At 36.3% G+C, this 20579-nt stretch overlaps 1 protein-coding gene across 14 annotated transcripts in view; it reads left to right on the top strand.

The window, feature by feature from the left end:
* Positions 1 to 20139, top strand: part of NBEA (neurobeachin) — a 460919-nt gene extending 440780 nt beyond the window's left edge. For 13 of the 14 annotated variants that reach the window (XM_015851986.2, XM_015851985.2, XM_032442135.1 and 10 more), the window contains 6 exons: positions 26 to 181; positions 1087 to 1257; positions 11527 to 11628; positions 15365 to 15561; positions 16317 to 16468; positions 18331 to 20139. In XM_015851986.2, the coding sequence (XP_015707472.1) occupies positions 26 to 181; positions 1087 to 1257; positions 11527 to 11628; positions 15365 to 15561; positions 16317 to 16468; positions 18331 to 18421 (869 nt within the window). In that variant the 3' untranslated portion in view covers positions 18422 to 20139. The remainder of the gene's footprint in view (positions 1 to 25; positions 182 to 1086; positions 1258 to 11526; positions 11629 to 15364; positions 15562 to 16316; positions 16469 to 18330) is intronic. The other variant, XM_015851980.1, reaches the window with a different exon arrangement.
* The last annotated feature ends 440 nt before the right edge of the window (positions 20140 to 20579 follow it).

The raw sequence follows: 20579 nt of genomic DNA, 5'->3' as shown, positions 1-20579 counted from the left end.
AAAATTGTTTTGCATTTTGTTACAGCCAATAACTCTGGTGTGAACAAGAGGCAGATCACAGACCTGGTGGATCAGAGCATCCAGATCAATGCACACTGTTTTGTGGTCACCGCAGATAATCGCTACATTCTTATCTGTGGTTTCTGGGACAAGAGTTTTCGAGTTTATTCTACAGAAACAGGTGACCTAAGTACAACCAAGTGCATCTTCCTAGATCACAATTTGGGCAGTTGTCTTATTACTACTATATTTAATACTTATTCTTACTCCTCAATAAATTATAAAGCACAGTTTGTTAAATCCTTTGTTATTACCTGAGCATAGTAGATAAATAGGATGATTGCTTCTTTTTTTTTTCTTTCTTTCTTTCATTCTTGCTTGCTTGCTTTCTTGCTTTCTTTTCTTTCTTTTTTTTTTTTTTTTTTGTAGATAGAAGTTGTAATAGGAAACTGAAAGGCATGCAGTCTTCTTGGAGGCAACTACTCAGACTGTAGTTATATTCAAGTGAGCTGATTATATCAAAAGGATTAACCAAAATTTTAGTTATGATATTTTAATGGCTATATTATTTTTGTCTCTATTTACTTAGTGTACTAAGAAAGGAAGCTGCATTGCTTCTGTTGGGAGCCATTATTTTATGTTCTTTGTCATATGACTTGGTCTAACATTCACTAAACTGCTAAAAACTGTTTTCAGTATTAGAAGGAAAGAGGTAATGATTCATATACTATCTTATGCCATTCATGAAGCTCTCAAATAGTATGCTAACATCATTGCTTAAATACTGATGGAGCATTAACTCCACATAATACTGAGTAAGTGCAGCACAAACTTGATTTTCAGATATAAGACTTAGACTGTGGGTTGGTATAGATCACAGACCTCCAAAGGAGTGTAAAAGGGGGAAAAAAACCCAAAAAACTTTATCTTCAGAATTTTGTAGTTTTATTGTAGTATGTAGGGAATTCTAGTTAAGAGCATGACGTAGAACATACATTTTGACTGAATTTTGCTAATGGTTTATTTATGTCACAATGCTGCAAATACTTGGAAAATCTGATTTTTTTTTCACTTTTCTCTCATCAGGAAAACTAACTCAGATTGTGTTCGGCCACTGGGATGTTGTCACTTGCCTTGCTAGATCAGAGTCCTATATTGGTGGCGATTGCTATATCGTGTCTGGGTCTCGTGATGCTACATTGCTGCTTTGGTACTGGAGTGGCCGACATCACATTATAGGTGACAATCCAAACAGCAGTAAGTATATCCTGTACATAATGCCTCCCTGAGAGGTCTTCTGCTATGCCTATTCATTTTTAGAATCTCTTTTGTCAGCCTCTAAAGATATTCCCATACTTACCAACTACTTTACTTGCAGGTTGTTATAAAAAGAGCACCACGTGCTAAGCAATTCACTGAGTACGAGCCAAAAAAATGATTAGTTTGTGCATGATGGCAGATAATAATATGAGGGTAATTTTTAAAATAACTGCTCTTATCACTTATAGCATCATGTCATTATGAAGTAGAACAAGATGTTTTTTTAAGTGACAGAATGTATATCAATGTTTTGATTTTTCATTCACATAATTTTTTTTAATTTTTTTTTTTTGCAATTTAATGTATTCTTTTTGTACCACAGCATGCTGTATCAGCTGCTTGCCTATTCAAACAAGGAATGCCTCACATGCCTTGGAATTCAATGAGTCTCTTTTAGAAAGGTCTTTCTGTAGCAAGCAAACCTTTGAAGAGGCAATGTGACTAAATAAAAATAGAAAAAGATGTCAGGAAGAGTTTGTTTCATTTGTAGAGGACTAATAGTACTTTGCAGTGCAAAGGGGGCACAATAATAATATTAATTTGTACAGAAGAATATTTCAACTGCATCTATTAATAAAAGGATACTTACAGAAGTGCACTAATTTGCAAGGTTCCCAATCCAGAAATGTGACCACAGCAATAGACAAGGACAGCTTTTATCCTGTCTTGTACAATACACCCACATTTTTCATTTAAAGCAGAGTTTATAAATTCTGATGATTATTTTCAGCAAAACAATATTGTCTCTTTAGATAAGCATAGAAGACTCCATCACCATCAGTTCTGATCTCTGATTCAAGTACTGACTGGAGACTGTTGTAGACCTGTCAGTTACAAACAGATAAGGGAAAGTATTTATTGATTGTCTCATAGAAGTTGTTTTATTTTCAAAGTACATATTTTGCTAATTTGGCATATACAGTTTATTTATGTTTCAGTTTTCTTCCATTTGTCTATAACCAGAGCAAAGAGGAGACAAAAGCCTCACTTTCTCACCTGATTTCATTTTTCTTTTATAACAGAGAGAGAATGGGAGCAAAAAATAAATAAATAAATAAATAAAATAAAATAGAGAATTCCCTAACATATGCATTTTCCATGGCTTATTTAGCACTTAATTCTCATACAGAGACAAATTCAATATGAAGAAAGATTTCATTTCAGTGCACTCTGTTTATCTTGATGACATTTTATTTATTTGAATGCCTGTGTGATTTATGTCAGATATTAGTAATTTCTGTGCTAAGTCAGGGAAAAAAAAAAAAAAGAAAGAAAGAAAAAAAGAAAAAAAGTGAAAAAAAAGAAAAAGAAAAAAAAAAAGAACTTGCTCCTTTCACTGAAGAAAATATAAAATACTTCTCCTTTTCTTCCTTTTATCACATGGGCCTGGACAGCCCCGCCATTAGCATATTTCAAATGGCTGATACAAACATCTTCACTTCTTTAACAGTTTAATTTATTTTAGTTCAAATTCCATTTTACCATTGTGAATATATCTGAATGGGTACTGGTACGTTTTGGAATCTCAAGTTTAGTATTGTATCTGTGTAACTTTGGAATTGTTTGCCTTGGAAATCCTGTAATTTTATGAAAAGAAAGCATATTTAGTCAGCTGAAAGTAGTTGATGAAAGTGATTGTGTGATTCACTGTCTCTGTATGAATAAGGTACTATTTTGCAAAAGGAAAGGCATTACAGTCAGATTAATGGAAGACAGTATGGCAAGTAGTCACACCCAGGCAACTATAACCTTACAGTCACAGGTAGCAGCATTCAAAAAGGTCAAACAGCCAACTACACTATGCTAGCTTCAAAGATATTGATCTGATCTCATGTTGGAGACACATTTAAGGTTCATTTTGAAAAGTAATGATTTCATCATTATTACTATTGTCTCTACTCACTGGATTAAAATTAAGTTGTATTTGTTAATTGTGTACTAGTACAGTAGTACAATCAGAACTTCATATGTTGTAAAGATATCATTATTAATAGAAAATCTGACGTTTTTTCAGCATACATCACTAAGAACAGATCACAGTAGTGATTATATGCATGAAGGACCTTCCACCTTTTAAAACTTGTAGAGTTTCACCACCTCCCTAAGCAGACTTTACAATGCCTGACCACTCTCTGGGATACATATTTCATAATAGCCAACCTGAATCTCCCCTGGTGCAACCTGACACCATTCCCTCTAGTCTTATCACTAGTAGTTACACATGAGAAAAGGCCAACCTCCATCTCACTATGACCTCTCATCAGGCAGTTGTAGGGAGTGATCAGGTCTTCCCTGAGTCTCCTCCACACTAAACAATCTAAGCTCCCACTCCTCATAACACTTGTGCTCCAGACCCCTCACCAGCTTCACAGCCCTTCTCTGGACATGCTCCAGGACCTCAATATCTTTCTTATAGTGAGAGGCCCAAAACTGAACACAGTACTCAAGATGCAGCCTCACAAGAGCTGAGTACAGAGGCACGATCATTTCCATGCTCCTGCTGGCAACACTATTTCTGATAAAAGTGAGGATGCCGTTGGCCTTCTTGGCCACCTGGGCACACTGCTAGTTCATGTTTAGCCAAGCATCAGCCAACACCCTCAGGTCCTTTTCCCCTACAAAGTCTTCCCTCCGCTCTGCCCCAAGCCAGTAGTGTTGCCTGGAGTTCTTGTGGCCAAAGTGCAGGTTCTGACACTTCATTGAACTTCACATTGACACTTGGTTGAACTTCATCACATTGTCCTCAGCACAGCAATCCAGCCTATCAAGATCCCTCTGTAAGGTCTTCCTACCCCCAGGCAGATCAACACTTCCTGCCAACTTGATATCATCTGCATGGCCTTTCAAGCCCCTTCCAACCCAACCATTCTGTGATGGGATGTTTTAGTGGAGGGTTGTTAGAGATAGGGTAGTATGGTTAGGTTGTGGTTAGACTTGATGATCCTTAAGATATTTTACAACCTGAGCAATTCTATGATTCTATGATTGTGATTTGCAGAAGAGTTCTCATCAATCCTTTTGATGATAGGTTTAAAGTTTTAGATAGTTGAAGCCAAGGATGTAAAGAATTCTTTTATAAAGAAACGTTTCCTAATCTTCTCTTCCTCATTATTTACTGGTAGAAGATTAGGACTTATCTTGTAGGAAAAATCAATGTGAGATGTTCAGTGTAGGTCAAGTCCAATTAGTTAACATCTTTAGAATGAACTTCCAGAAAGATGTAGATGATATTTGCAGGGGAAAAAAAAAAAAAAAAAAAAAAAAGGAAAAGGAAAAAAAAGGAAAGATTAGTTTCTTAAAAGCTGTCATCTGGAGACACAGATAAGGTATTTTATATCACAGAATGTAAGAAGGTGAAGGATTCAAAGAAAAATGTCAGGTATAGTAATTATCTGGGTTATGCTCTTGACTTTATAATAATCTTTTAAGCTGAAAGGCTGTTAATTATCAATTTCAGCTTCAGTGCATGAAGTTACTAAAAGGAACTTTAGTTGTTTCAGAATACTAAAGTGAAGTAAAAGAAGCCCCTAGGCCTAAGCAGTTTATATAGTTTAACATTTGTATGGAAAAATGTATGTGTAATTTCACTAGAAAAGATAGCAATCACATCTATTGTGAAACATTTTGGAACAAAAGATTTAAGAATGAAATCCAATGAATAACAATTCTCTTAAAATCGTATACTCTGAAATCCATGAGTTTGATGAAGTCTTCACTACACAACACATATGTCAGGAACCCAAAGTGTTGGACCTCTGGGAATCTGAATCTGTGCTGATATGTGCTCAGCAGGTGACCTGAACTTTATCTGTAGGAAATACAGGATCAGCTCTGGTTTAAAGGGGAGAATGGAAAAAAACTGTGGCTTGGATGAGACTCTTGCAAGTGGCAGCTCTAGGTCTGTTGTTGGAAATTTGCCTGTGAGAACACGGTGAACTCCTTTTTAATTTTAATATATCTTCTTAGAATCAATGCCCTTATTAAGTTATCACTTTTATTCTCCTACACTACATATCAAAAAGAAGTTTTTGTTCAGATTGCACTTGTCATGGTTATTTTACAGGCTGTGAGAAGGGTGAAATTTTGCCAGATTTTAAATACAATGCTTTCCGTGGAGTGGCTTTCAAAAATAGCCTGCATAATAACCTTATGGTCAGAATGTTTGTTCAGGAAGTAGGAGACTAAGTTCTTAGCCTCCAGAGGCTGATGGAATTCAAACCCACATTCCCATATTCACAAGCATATGCTTCATCAAATTCATGCATTCTGGACTATCAGGCTAAAAATTAATGTGGGAGGGGACCCCTGTGAACATCCAGCAAAATTCTTTTCCCTACTTCACTTATGGATTTTATATGACATAATGTTTGTATAAAAATAGAGATATATCAAGAAAACAGGAACAAAAACTGCACACCTTTGGCAGTAATATTCAGGTCAAATCTCCCTAACTATCCTTCCTCTGGTCCAACAGAAATTGGTTTTGTGGCTGCATAATGGCTAAGCAGTGATCGAAAATTATCTCCTTCCGACTGGAATAGAGCCTGGAGATGCTCCTGGGGTGTGGGAGATGTGGCATGGATTCCCTTAGACTAAGGGGGAACTGAATGCTGCTTCTTATGTTTTTATGTATATTTAAGCCTTCTTTTATTTCATTAACTTTGGTTAAACAAGTAGTACCACTGGGACAAATATTGAATTGTATGAAGCACTGACAGCCTGACAGTGTTTGATACCTACTTTCTATGCCAAAACTGGCCATCTGAAATAGGTATATGAATCTGCACCCTGTTAAGTTGATGACCACATAACATGAGTCTATGGCAGAATTCAAGGAATCTGTTTTCTCATAGGAAGACACGGCACATAGAAAGGACATCATTTGCTTATTTTAATTCTTTTAAGTCATGTGTCAAATTTGCAGTTCTATTGGTTTGAATGGGAAAATTATTGTTAAAGAGTTTGACAATTTGCATTTTGATTTTTTTTTTCTCTCAATATAGACAGGTATTTGCTTTAGCTGAACACTAATATGTCTACATATGACTGTTTTACTCATCATAAAAATCATGATATGCCCTGGAGTTCAAAATGTATTATTATTGTTGCTTTATTTTTATATTTTATGATTGCTTTATTGGATGTCTCAAGTCAACAAGAGACTTTGAAAATAAGAATTATCTCGGAGTCTTTGAACATATACCAAAGTAGAAAATAGAATTGCAGAAAAGTGAAGGAGAGACTGATGCTTTCATCTAAATCAGACAAATTCAGAAACTAATTTGGGAGTGATAAAAATTAATTTGCACACTTTAATTGGAATCAGACTTCTGCATGAAAGAAGGGAAGGATAGGCAGCTTGTGCTAAAATCTGATCGAATTTTTTTCAGGTAAGTACGTTGGACTTGGCCGCTTATCCTCTTGAGCCTCCCTGTGCAACTTATTACATTCACCTTCTGACTGGCGTTCTTTAAAAGGATCAATGCTATTCCTGTTTTGTCCCTTGAGCCTGAAATTTTATTGATCTTGGGTCTTGACATTTCTCATTACTTACAGTAACATCCAAAAGGATGGTCACAGGAGGTGTGAGAGTGAACCCTGCTTTTTCTGTGTGGAGCTGCACTGACCATAGTAAAACACATTGTCTCTCAGCTCAAATCTTGGTTTATGTACCATTACAGTTATCACATGTGGTAATTATCCATCCTCTCTCAGGGAATGCATTTGTGTATGTCTGAAAGGGAGGGCATGTGCTTCCATAAAGTATCCTTCTCAAGTTAACCTGTGCTTTTTTAAAGTGTCTCAAAGCATATTTTAATTTTCTTTGCAATATGTCATTTTTGAAACAATTTAAAATTGTGAATGTCTCTGGTTTTGTGAACTTGTATCTTGAGAGCATTGATGTTCAGTACTCTGAATATTCACTCTATTCTTTTATATCACCATAGACGTATATGCTATAACATGGACTAGCTTAACCTTGCAAAGGCAAGTTTAAAAATAGCCACCAGTATCTTTTGTGCAAATTGTGCTGGAGAGCTGCCTGAAGGTTCTGCTCAAGAATATTGGTACACATGTAAACTGCTTTGCAAGTTTAAACCATGTACAGTACTTGTAAGTGCAATTTAGATGTTCATTTCTAAAATACATTATCCTGTCACTATTCTACCAGAGTAGAAGGTCTTTGAAAAGTGATGCTCTGCCCATGTTTAGCGGCATTCTCCAAGAGAGTGGTATTGCACATAGCAGTTCAGTGACTTACCAAACTTTTGAAGTAATTTATTGAAAGAAATAGCAATTGAAGTTGTAAAGGTTCTCATCCAGTATATTTTTCCTCATGGAGTCTGGGTGCTTACAAGATGTGTGTAAGTCCACTCACCTTGGTTAACTGTAGGCATATAAAGTGCTACTGCCATTCCTTAGCTAATAAACCAGTTCTACCAGAGTTAAGAGTATTTTGAATATATGAATATCTTTCCATCAGCAATCTTTAAAAAAAAAAAGTAAATAAAAAAAAAAAAATCGCTTCCTCCCATTGTGGATTATTTCTTTTTTGGCTATTTCCTATTTTTAAGTCATGTTTGTTGGATGTAGCCTTATCTTTTCATCCTGAGCCTGTTTGTTTGTTTGTTTGTTTCCGACAGTAAAAACTCAAAAGGTTTCTTCATTGTTACTTCCATTAAAGGTAGTAATGACTTTTAAGATTTCGTTTTCTGAAGAGTATCTCCTCAAAAATATTAACAGAAAAATCTTTGCGTCATGAAGATTTTATTTTCAACAAACCAGTCAGCTATAGCCCTGTACTTCCTTCCATGAAAGTCAAACATGAAATGGAAGCTGGAAACCTTGTGGTCTCATGTTTCTTTAAACAGAAGACCTTCAGATGTGTCCCCAGAAAAATTTACATAATTCCTGGAAAAAGTCGATATGAAAAAAAATAGTCACACTGTCCATTCTCCTTCAATTTCTTTTTATCCTCGCAATGAGAGCTCCTTACAGTGATATTAAACAGTGTATTTTTCAGAGAAAATGGAAGATGTGTTTTAATTCAGACCGCACAGGAGAACATGCTCATTTAGAAACACATCACAGATGTATTTTTTTTCTTCTGCTCACTAGTAGTTTGGTTCAAAGGTGCTCCTTTGGGAAAATCACGGGGAGTTTACAGTGATGGTATCTCAGTTCATAGATAAGATATTTTCACCTGCAATTCCCTCAGAGCTGCAGCCTTTGACCCCTGGTTGCATCTATCAGAAGTGATGTGACAGTGACAGAATATTTTGCTAGATTTCGAATGATTCCTGGAGTTCACAACTTCCATCCTTAGCAATATAATGCAATATGATTGAGATTCTCTTCTCTGTGCTACAGCTTCTTCTGTAGAAAGTGTCACAGAATCTTATTTACCGTTAGTGTCTGACTCTTAATCCTAATAAAGATTTTCCATTATTAATTTTTATTTACTGAAAAAAGGTCTCAAAGGTCAGTTGCTCCTTATAAGCATTTCCCTTTGCAAGACAACAAATATTGTCAGTTTTCAGATTCTGACATTTTACTGTTTTCATTAGCAGTGAAGGTAGATTGACTTATCCTGGACTATTTGATCCAAAACTAAACCTTCAAATCGATGTTTGGTAGTTCTTCGCTGATTCAGAAAATGATAGTAAAATATGTAGAATTAATAATTAAAACTTTTATAACAGACATGGTTAATATTATTCAAGAAATTCTGCACTTTCTCTGTAAAATTCAGAGAACTACTATTATATACTGTTCTGGCTAACTGAATTTTAAGAAAGAACTGGGAGTGTGAATGGAGCAGAAGTGGGTTACTTCAATGACTAAAAAGAGGCAAGCCTGTCACTTTTAAAAAATACTGTAAGAGTTTGGTTTCTTTAATAAAGTCAAAACAAAAGGCTGAGAGGGCTGATTTCTTCTTTAAAAACATGAGCAGGGAAAAGACAAGTGGAAGGGTAGATTTGAAGCTGAAAGCTAGTGGTGACACAAGAACAAAGTGATATAAGGTAGACAGGAATAGATTCTGATTGAAAATAAAAATATTTCTGTCTTTCAATGTATTAAAGTTCTGAAACATCCTTCCAAGTCACCTACCCAGCCATCTATTCATTAATTTATTAACAGGTTTATAAGATGTGAGTTTCTGTAATAAATGAGACTAAATTCAATGACCCACAAAGCGCAATGCAAGTTCGTATTCCTAAAACATATCTTTCAGAAACCCATACGCTATTGCTTAGATACTCCAGTAGTTCCCTTGTTAATTTGTTTTAGTGTTTAACTGTTTCTGTAGGTAGGATACTGCATTTTATTGCAGGGTTGAAATATATGCAGCCATTCACCCACTGGACCTTGTCCTGCCATTAGCTATAAGATAAATTGCTTGGCTGTTGGACATGTTTTATACCTTTAACTCCCAACTATGGTCACCAAGTTACTGCTCTGCTGCATGTGCAGTGAAGAGAGAAAACACTTTAAATGCTGTGCAGCCTCCTATCCTACGCTCTATCAGTTCTGTGACCCTACCTGGAGTCTATTTCTGAAAATGTGAGTAAAATTTCCTTTATGATCTACAGTGCGAGATAATTCCTGACCCCTATTTGCTATTTTAGGGTATTGCAATGAAAGCTAATGTGGAGGAAGTTTTGCATTGTGACTCCAATAAATCCTCCTTTGTCTTATTGCCTTCCCAACTAAAATCACCTCTCCAGTGAGCAGAGCTTGTGTTTGTAGAAAAGCACTAACTTTCTACCTGTTTGCGCTCAAAATAAAGAAAATAATTAAAATGCATCTGGCAGCCTTATTGTTTAACTGGATGGTGCACAGTATGCTATAATAATTACTACCACTCTTCAGTGTACAGTACTCAATGAGTCTTTGTATCAACTGTATATTTCGACATCTTACCAGCAAAGATTTGATACCATCCTACAGATAAAGTTACTGACTAGTGATTGGTTCCCACCTACCAGTATCCTAATGTACCTACCAGTACAATACCTCAGTATCCAGTATCCTAATGTCTAGCTCCTAGTCAGTACCCTCCTGTTGACAGAAAATGTTCAAAACTGTAATTGAACCTGCTTTTGTACTGTATGTTCTGTCCTTGGTCAGTTCCATATGAAACAGATGGAAATCAAAACCCCACACTACTGAGACAAAAATCTTAAAAAAAATATAGGAGGCCATTTTAAAATAGTCATCTTTATCAACTGTACCTGTCACCTTTTCGAAGCAGATAAGAAGCTTGAATGCCAAGACTCCTATTCCTGTACAGCATGGTGACTGTCATTAATGAGATTTTTGCTTCCAGTTTATTGTCAGAACTTTGGGTTTACCCAGTTTATAATTTTGTGGGGGGTTGACGTTATGATAATTCTTCTGCAGTCAGAGATCCAGTCCTTTGGAATTTCCCATATTTTTTTTTTTTTTTTGTATTTCATTTGTACAAACTAAATATAACCAGATGAAATCTCTGTTATCTAGCATGTTGCTATTTTTTTTTATAACTGCATAACTTTTCCTTGACTGGTTAAGTGATATCAAATACTCAGTAATTCCTTACTGCATACAGAAGTTTTACTTGTCAGCATCTGTTATGATTGGAAACAAGAAAAGTGTTGCTGTTTGTCACATAAATGCTCGATAAAAGCCCACTTGTTTGAATCCACAATAAAATATGTTTTTCTCCTGCATACAGAAAACAAAGGTTTAGGGAGCAGTCTATCCTACTCTTTAAAATTAAATGTGATTGTAATGGCATATATATCCACAGTGTTATATGTAAAATGATGTTTATTCATAACCATCTCTAGCTATAATTTTAACCTATAAGCTCTCAAAGTGGCTCTAAAACAATAATGTCTATGCAACGGCAGTAACTTTCAAATACAGTGCTGTTTCTCCTCTCTTCCCCCTACTCCAGCTTCATGAAACAAATTAGGATCATTAATATAAGAACATCCTCAACTCCTTAGGTTCCTAGCAGAAGGCTACAGACAAGTATGTTTGATAGCAGATATTTGTGTTGTGGATGCTCAGAAAGTTAGGTATGAAGTACTTAAACAGATGGTGTATTTCTTTGATGCTTATTGATTGAAGGCAAATTACAGCACTGTTCTTTTGAAGGTAGATTTGTTTTGACACATTTGTCTGTTGTTTCCTTTTTTTTTTTTTTTTTTAAAACAGGTGATTATCCTGCTCCTCGGGCTGTTCTGACTGGTCACGACCATGAAGTTGTCTGTGTGTCAGTCTGTGCAGAGCTGGGACTTGTTATTAGTGGTGCTAAAGGTAAGAAATACTTTTATGATTTAAGTCTTTAGAACCTTTCTGAATGGTACTTTCTGGCCTTCCTTTAATCTAGACAGACCTCAGTTATCCCAAGCCTCCTCTACCTAGATGTTTTGCAATTCTGGGGGAATCTATAGCTGCTTACTCTGAGCATTATTCCTTACCATCCATATTTATGAGGCCTAGAAACAAATAGTTGATCTTTCCAGCAATCAGCCTGTTTTACAATTACCCACAGGTTTGGAAGAGAATTGTTGATGGAGACCTATGTCTGGGGCAGGGTCAGCTCCAAATTCTCTACCCTGATCTTAATTAAATGGCAATTTGCACACTGACCTCAGTCTCCTTGGCAATGAAAGCTGTGTATATTTGATTTGTTTTGGAATTCTTTGACAGCATTTCACCCTGCAGACTTTTTGGTGGATAGGTTTCCATATGATCAGGAGTTTGCATGTTTGTTATTACACCTCTTCCATTAATTTTTTTGGGCCATCTGTTCACACACTTTCTTGCTTATTTATAGAATCCAGAGTATCCAACAGTCACTAATGTACACGTTCAAAATACCTTCCCAAACCTGAAGCAAACTCCTGTGAGACTTTAGACATCAATGTAAATAAAACACTCATCTATAATGAGTTGTTGCTTAATCTTTCCCTATTCTGCTCACCTTCTCCTTTTCCCCACGTTCACTTTTCTTCCTCCTCTGTTCTCTCTCATTTAGTTTCTTTTCTTCACTTGGGAAACTTCATGTATTTTCCTGTCATCCTTTCCTCTTTGCCTCATCTTCCTCCAGGGTGTAGCTTTTGCTTTCCTTTGAGCTTGATTATCCCTTCTTATTTCCTTATTTTTACACTAACTTTGTCAATCTTTAAAGGTTCTTATTTCCTATGTCTCATTTCCACTCCACTACTGGATCTTTATTCAACCACTTGTTTTTTACTGCTTACACTAAAATCTATTTCATATTTTATTAATAGAATCAAAGAATCACTGAATGGCTTGGGTTGGAAAAGACCTTAAAAACCATCTAGTTCCACTGCAATGCCATGCGCAGGGACACACTTCTCATCAGACCAGTGTTTTGAAAGCCCAGTCCAGTCTAGCCTTGAACATCTGTAGGAATGGGGCATTCTGTTTCTTTGGGCAACCTCTTCCAGTGCCTCACCACCCTCATCATGAGGAATTTTATCTGAATAGCTAATCTATATCTCCCTTTTGGTTTAAAGCCATTGACCTTTGTCCTATGACTACAAACCCTTATAAAGAGTCCCTCTCCAGATTTCCTGTAGGCTCTCTTTGGGTACTGAAAGGCCACAATGAGATCTCTTCCCAGAACCTTCTCCAGGCTGAGCAGCCCCAGCTGTCTCAGCCTGTTCTCATAGAGGAGGTGTTCCATTCATCACTGTGAATATCCTTGCATTCTTTTTTAAAGCTTGATTCTTTTGAGGATAACAGATTGAATATTAGTAAAAATTTCTTCTCAGAAAGAGGGGCACTGTGCTGGCACAGGCTGCCCAGAGAGGTGGTGTAGTGACTGTCCCTAGAGATTTTCAAGTACTGTGTAGATGTGGCACTGAGAATGGTTAGTGGGCATGGTTGATGTGCTGACAGCTGGACTTGTTGATCTTAAAGGTCTTTTCCAACCTTAAAGATTCTGTGATTTTTTAAAGGCTGTGGTGCTATTTCTGCCCACTTTAGCTCATGGCTGTATTATCATCTTTCATACAGACTTGGAGAGCTACATTTATTTTCGAAGTTGAATATGAAACTTTTGGGTAAAGATATTTTTAACAATTGCTAATGGGTCATTAACTCTAGTAATGACTTACTACATAAGTCTGGTAGGTGAAGTCATTTGTGAAGAATTCAGAAGGACTCTGAACCTAATTTTGTCTTGCAGCACTGCTATTTCCTTGTCTTTTAATGCAGCTTTGTACATTCTTGCTGTCAAAGTACCCTTTTCAACTATCTTGTTTCAAATTTTCTCTGTGGTTTGTCTGTGCTTAGTCACCTTTTGCTTCATTCAGTATGCAATGCTTTAGAAACATCTATTTTTAGAGCTAAATGCTCCTAGGGGTCAGATCTAGACTATACTTGTAATAAATTCGGAGAGTTGGAGGCCCATCCTGTCAGATCTGGTTCTCTGAGTTACTCTTACATTTCCCATTACTTTATAGACTATTCCATACATCATTATATAGAGAAAATCATTATCATTTTATTTATTTATTTATTTATATTCTTTAATCGTGACTGTTTTCTAGTGGATGCTTGTTTAAAGGCTATTTATCAATTCTCTGTCCAGTTGCTTTCCAGTTTCTATTACAGCATTTCATTGCAGTGCTCTGTTGCACCTTGATGCTGTATGTTCTCCCTCATAGAGAGTCTGTCCCTCCCTGCATCACCTCCATCACATACGCAGACATCCTGACAACCTGTGCTGGGTTAGGGAGGCAGTGTGAATAGGACTTCTCTAATTAAATCCTGTGCCTCAAGTTGATGTCTGAATTTTCCTATGCAACATTAAAAGAGTGGGCAGTTTGTGTGCCTTTACACCAGAATCTGAACTCTGAAGATTTTATTGTTTGCTGAGCTGTTTGTCAGGGTACTTATGTGAGAAGATAGATATTAAACTTTCCTTTTGACAAATCTAACAAGGTATTTATTCTAAAAGTGGAAGCATCGTTTGGCATTACAGCATTTCCAAAGCTAGAATTTAACAATTTGAGAAAATAAATTAATTCCATTGCAGATGCATTCTGTAGACCCAGTGAGACTCAGAGTCTCTCTGCATAAGGCTTGTTGCAAACACAGACAAGGACATGCACCGGAGGGCTCAGACAAGTGCATCGATGCCATGATTTGTTCTACCTGGACAAACCCAGCCATAGTGTGATTTTCAGAGAAGTTGGAAGGGCTTAATGTGAGGTGGCTGAGTCTGCCAGCACAAATTTACTTTGAGGGTCATGAGCCAGCTCTACAAGGAAGAAATAACTGTGATGGTCCAGGGATATTCATTGATTCATTACAAAAGTATTTATCATTTACCGTGACTCAGATTTTTAGAAGGGGTACACATCTCACTTTCAAAAGAACATTTCTCATAGATTTTGAAATGGAGATATCATAGTGTTGCATCTTAAAATGAACCATGTAGATTTCACAGCTCGGTTTCTCTTTCATCAGCATTAAAAAAAAAAACCAAAAAAAAAAAAACCAACAAAAAAAAACCACATTAAAATCTCATATCATCTCTTATAGTACCAATATCATAGTTCCATTGCTGTCTGTCAGATGATGCCTATTGTTAAAACAATGAAATCTATGACTGAAATCTATGCATATAATACACTCATAGTGGGAGAGGACCTACAGAAACTGCCATTGACTATAAGAAAAATATGCAGTGATATGGTTATGTACCCTCTGGGAGTTGCTCCTACTAGTCACTGATAGGGCCCCATCTGTTTAATGTGAATGGGCAGGCTAAGGAGAGTTCGTGTTCTTGGAGGAAAGACCAAGGCCTCTAAATGCTTGGAAAAATATCCTGATATTAATTTTATTGCATTATCTTTTCTGTTTCCTATTTTATGTTCTTTGGGTCAGGATTGCATCTTCTCATAACTATGCAGGACTTAAATGACATAAATGTGTATTATGCATTGCCTCTGTGCACAGTGTATATAGTTTGTATAACCAGCAAAGGTATGATATATTATCTTTTCACATACAGAAGGTCCTTGTCTGGTACACACAATTACTGGAGATTTGCTGAGAGCCCTGGAAGGAACAGAAAACTGCTTGTATCCTCGCTTAATTTCTGTTTCTAGTGAAGGTCACTGCATCATCTACTATGAACGAGGACGGTTCAGCAATTTCAGCATTAATGGAAAACTCTTAGCACAGATGGAGATCAATGATTCAACCAGGGTAAATCTAAATGCAAATAAACACTTGGTGTGTCTTGCTTTTATTTATTAAATTAAATTGAATTTATTTGCAGTGTACTTTAAAGGAAATTACATGTAAAGTTTTCACCTCCCAGCTAAGTCATATTCAAACACGAATGCTCTCATTTCCATCTCCAAATGTAAAAGTGCACTTGAGCATTTTTAGAGTGAACAAGAACAAATTCTGTGTGATCCCTTACAATTCCTGGAATTTTTGCTTGAATTAAATTTAAATGGGAAGCATTATTTTTTTTTTAAACAAAATACTCTGAAAGAAGTCCATTCTCCATTTATTAGTCCAGACATGAATTCTTGCCTTTGGGGCTCTACTGTGTGAAGAGCACTTGAAGCAGCATTAAGAATGCAGATCACTGCCCTGCGTCAGGTGTTATTGATGATATCTAGCACTACGGAACAGAGAAATGTTATGTGCTCAACTCAAGTCATAAATACTGGAAAATATATTAGGGTTTTTTTTTGTTGTTGTTGGTAGTGGTGGTGGTGATTTACCATACTTAAAGCCACATAATTGTTTTATTTAAAATTTGGAGATCCAAAATTTGTTATTTTATCTTTTTACTATTATTATTTGGAAGAAATAGAAGTGGGAGCCTTTTTCTTCAAATTTAAAGTGGGCAGGGATAAAGACATGCTCATAAGTTGACTAAATTTAAGTAATGATAATTCTCCATAAAAGCTAACTGTGTACCTTGATTTTGTCATATTTATCTGAAGGCCATTCTCCTGAGCAGTGATGGACAGAACTTGGTGACAGGGGGAGACAATGGTGTGGTGGAGGTATGGCAGGCCTGTGACTTCAAGCAGCTCTATATCTACCCTGGCTGTGATGCTGGCATTAGAGCTATGGATCTGTCTCATGATCAGAGGTGAATTTGTCCTTCATATCTGTATGTAAAGACTGAAAATGCACATAGGGTAGCTTTCTGTTAATGTTAAAGTATGACTTTAAAGTTTGAGTTGAGAGGATATGATACAAAATCACTACGCATGTTATTATCCAGTTAACTTGTTTTAATGAACATGCTGTCTGATCCTTGAGTCTCATAATACCAGCAGTTAACTTCAAGGCAAGATTTTATTTCACTGAAGTCAGTAAGTCAGAGCTTCAGCCAGCAAAATATTAGTAAAATTGCATTATCTTCAGAACACAGAAACAACCAGACTGGACCAGACTGCAGTAGTACCAATTAACAAATGCTTTGATAAAAAGTTCAAAAGTTCAGCACTGAAGAGCTTAAGAACCTATTGGGGCTGTGGTTAGACTATAACGTGCAACATTACAAGGGATTTATCTTCCAGGAATGGATATGGACCTCTCTTTTTGACTTTCTCTGAGCAGTGGAGATGCACTGTACAAGCCTAGATATTTGTAGTGACTGCTGTGGCAGTGGAATGCACAGTGCAAATGTAAATATATATGAACCTGGTATATGAATCACTACTCTACTGCTGTAATATGTTTATGATATAAACCTGTATGTTGCATTCATGCAGGGTTATGAATGGATTTGCTGTTTACATCATGTGTGAGCTGACATTTATTAATATACAAACTCATAAAAAAAATTACTGAGACATGAGAAAAATCATACAGCAGTCATATTCATTTATTTTTCTTACACTTTCCAGCATTCTTATGCTATGTACCCATTTTGTAAAGCAATAAAAACACCTACAAACCAAGTACCCACCTAATTTATTCATATATGAGTAGATGACGAGAAACAAGATTTTTGTCTCAAACAATCTAATCAAAACCTAACTTACTGGAAGAGGCCTATTTGCTGCTGGAGCTTTGCCAGTTTATGTATGCAGGACTGTGCTGTGTTCTGTGAGATTTATTTATACTGTGAAAAATTTCTTCTAGCCTATTTTCTCTAGGCCTGATTGTAATATTAGGTTTGGGAAGCTCCAGCTGTGCAAAGTGCTTTAAGTATCTGCTTAGCTTTGGTCGCATAATTAAGCAGAGAATGGATTTTGTACGGTTTGATAGAAGTGGTGATAGATATCTAATCCAATTTTAGAATTCAACTACCAGAATTAGAGGGTATATGATAACTGGAAAATATCTCAACTGTTGCCATCAGAACTACATAAATATAGGTGTAAATTTCAATATAAAGCTTTTTAGGAGAACCAGAGTGCAATCAGCTTACATGAAACTATGATAATAAGCTTCCCTAATGACTGACAGAGCTTTACTCAGTATAGTCTTTGGAGTCCAGAGGACAATTTAGCTTGCCCAAGTACATGTCCTGCAACCTGTAGAGAGTTCATGTCAAATAACACTGAGGGTACTGATTAGGTCCCTAGTTTGGTTTCCACCCCAAAGACAGTTAGTACTGTTCGAGCTGCTTTGGAGGTCTAAGCTACATACGAGGGGTGGCACATGTGGCAGAGGACCTAGTAAAGGCTCACACACTTCCAGAGGGGCACTTAGAGGCAAGGCAAGATAAAGATCTTGCCATCTCAAATTATACTGAGCTTTTACCTATGTGAAAGTGAATAAATGGAGTTCTGGACCTCCTTTGGCCACAACGGGAGTGTGGGAATTGGGCTTACATGTAGATACCCGAATTTAGTATCTCCGAAGCAAACTGAGTGCATCTGTGAACTTTAGTTTCATACAGTGTTGCTAAAAAGCCTCCTTTTGGCTTTTTCACTGTTTATTTCAAGCCATAATTTGAGAAGGCATAAGAGGACTAACACAAACACTTGTCTTTTTCAGAACACTTATTACTGGCATGGCTTCTGGCAGCATCGTAGCTTTCAATATAGATTTTAATCGGTGGCATTATGAACATCAGAACAGATACTAAAGCGGAATGAAGAACTGAAAGCCCAGGTAAAGCTGAGAGCACAAGTGCTGCAATGAAAGGTGTAGTCTCTGGTGGAATACCACGTCTGCATTGACCTCCGTTGTACATTCCATTACACCCAGCAATAGCTGTACATTGTAGTCAGCAACCATTTTACTTTGTGTGTTTTTTCACAACTGAACACCAGCTGCTGAAAAGCAAGCTTGTATCATGTAAATTATATGAATTAGGAGATGTTTTGGTAATTATTTCATATATCTTTGTTTATTGAGAAAAGGTAGTAGGATGCGCCACAAGAGACTTTTGCAAATTTTGAGGAACCTCGTGTCCAGTTGTTTCAATGTTTAGGCTCTGAACCTAACATGCATCCCATCTCCAGCCTCTTTTCAAGCTGAGATTAAAAAATAAAAATAAAAATAAAAATAAAAAATACGTTTGATACTTTGTACATCAGATGCACATCTTAACTTTGAAGGGATACTTTTGTAAAAGTAAAACCTTGTATAAAGAACAAAACCGTTTCTTAATTTTATTGTGGAGTTACAACTTGCATGTACTTTAAACCTGATGTCTTGAAGGAGCAGGTGCATTCTCACAAATTAAACTGGAGTTCTGCCTGAGGGTATAACTTGTGTTAAAGGGTTGAATTTGGGCGCAAACAGTAATTTTGACATTTTCACCAACACATATTTTTCACTTTTTGAACCTAAACTTTACCCGTTTTAAGTGGAGTTCTGCTCATGAAGCATTTGGATAAAAAGCCATCATTTGCCATATTTATACTTTATACAGTAGAAGTTAAATTCCTCCTTTTTAAATTCAAAGACAAGATGGAAAAGGAGCAAAGAGGGAAAGTTCAGTTTCATGATTTGCAATGCCGAATGATTCCCAATACAAAGTGCTGTACTTCTGGATTGCTAGCATTTGGCAAGGAAACCATTGGGCGAGAGAGCCTCAAGTGATGTTTTTCCCTTGTTTTCCTCTGAGCAGCTTGGTTTCTTCAATAGCCTTAGCTTCATTGTGGAGGTGACTGAGGTTATTCTTTTCGGTTCTGAAAATCTCACCTGAAGCCACTCAGACTAAGGCACTTCATGTTTTACAATACTGTAACGATAACTATCAGAATAATTTTCTGCACATTGTACTGATCAAATTACACACCCAGGGGTATATACACTTTAATTCATGTTTCTTCTTTGTATATTTGGTGACTGTATTGTCATAGATGTACATATTGTGTCGGTAGGGCTATGAGGCATGTAACAGGAATGTAATTTTCTCAGAATTTACACTCATTTGCAGTCATTTATTTAAAAAGATAATGGATTCTTTGTATTGGCACTTTGCACCAGAAACATATCATTATTTATTGATGTGATTACTTATTTGTTCTCCACCTTGTATTAGTAAGTTTAGCACTGAATTTCCTTCTTCATTGTTGTTTGTATTTATAAGGTTTGGCAATCATGGGGATCATCCTAATGATTAAGTTATTCATCACCAGTCTGTAAGCAATATCTTGAGTTTGTAGCTTAGAATTGGGAGAATATTGAACATCTGGAAGACAAGTTCATTTCATCTTGAGATCATGGTGAAATATTTTGGATATATAAATTCCTTAAGCTATTGTAACCATGTTTTATTGCAAAGATGTAAAATATGCCAGATGTGTGTGAGTTGGAAATCAAAAAGAAAAATAAAATATGCAAAGAATTCAAGTGATAGCTATTCATTCCAATGAACTTTTCGCATTATCATTAGGAATAATCATTTTAAGAAATCATCCCTTACATGCAAAGTAAATGCCAAAAATCATGAATGGCTGGATTGTATTTTCTGGGGCATCAGGAAATGAAAGAGATGTTATGGTGTGTTTTTCAACTCTTTTGATTGCAAGTACATGAAAAGAAACTACAAAAAAATACTTTGGTCAGCAGAGGAGTCGTTGTGAACAGGCAATAAACTTGTATAGTAGACCTCACAGAAAGCAAAGATCTGATAAGAGCCATTTTCTTTATCTCTTACTATTTGATAAGATTGAATTAATTTCAGCTTAGATTAGACTTCAGAAGATAGATATCTGCAGTCCATGCGCAGCAGAACAAAACAAGTGGGTTAAATCACATTTTGGAAATGCTGAGGTCCCTACAAAGGTTCG

The sequence above is a fragment of the Coturnix japonica genome, chromosome 1 (genome assembly GCF_001577835.2).
Source record: "Coturnix japonica isolate 7356 chromosome 1, Coturnix japonica 2.1, whole genome shotgun sequence".
In the NCBI taxonomy this organism is placed as follows: Eukaryota; Metazoa; Chordata; class Aves; order Galliformes; family Phasianidae; genus Coturnix; species Coturnix japonica.
This window is presented reverse-complemented; position numbering and strand designations above follow the sequence as displayed.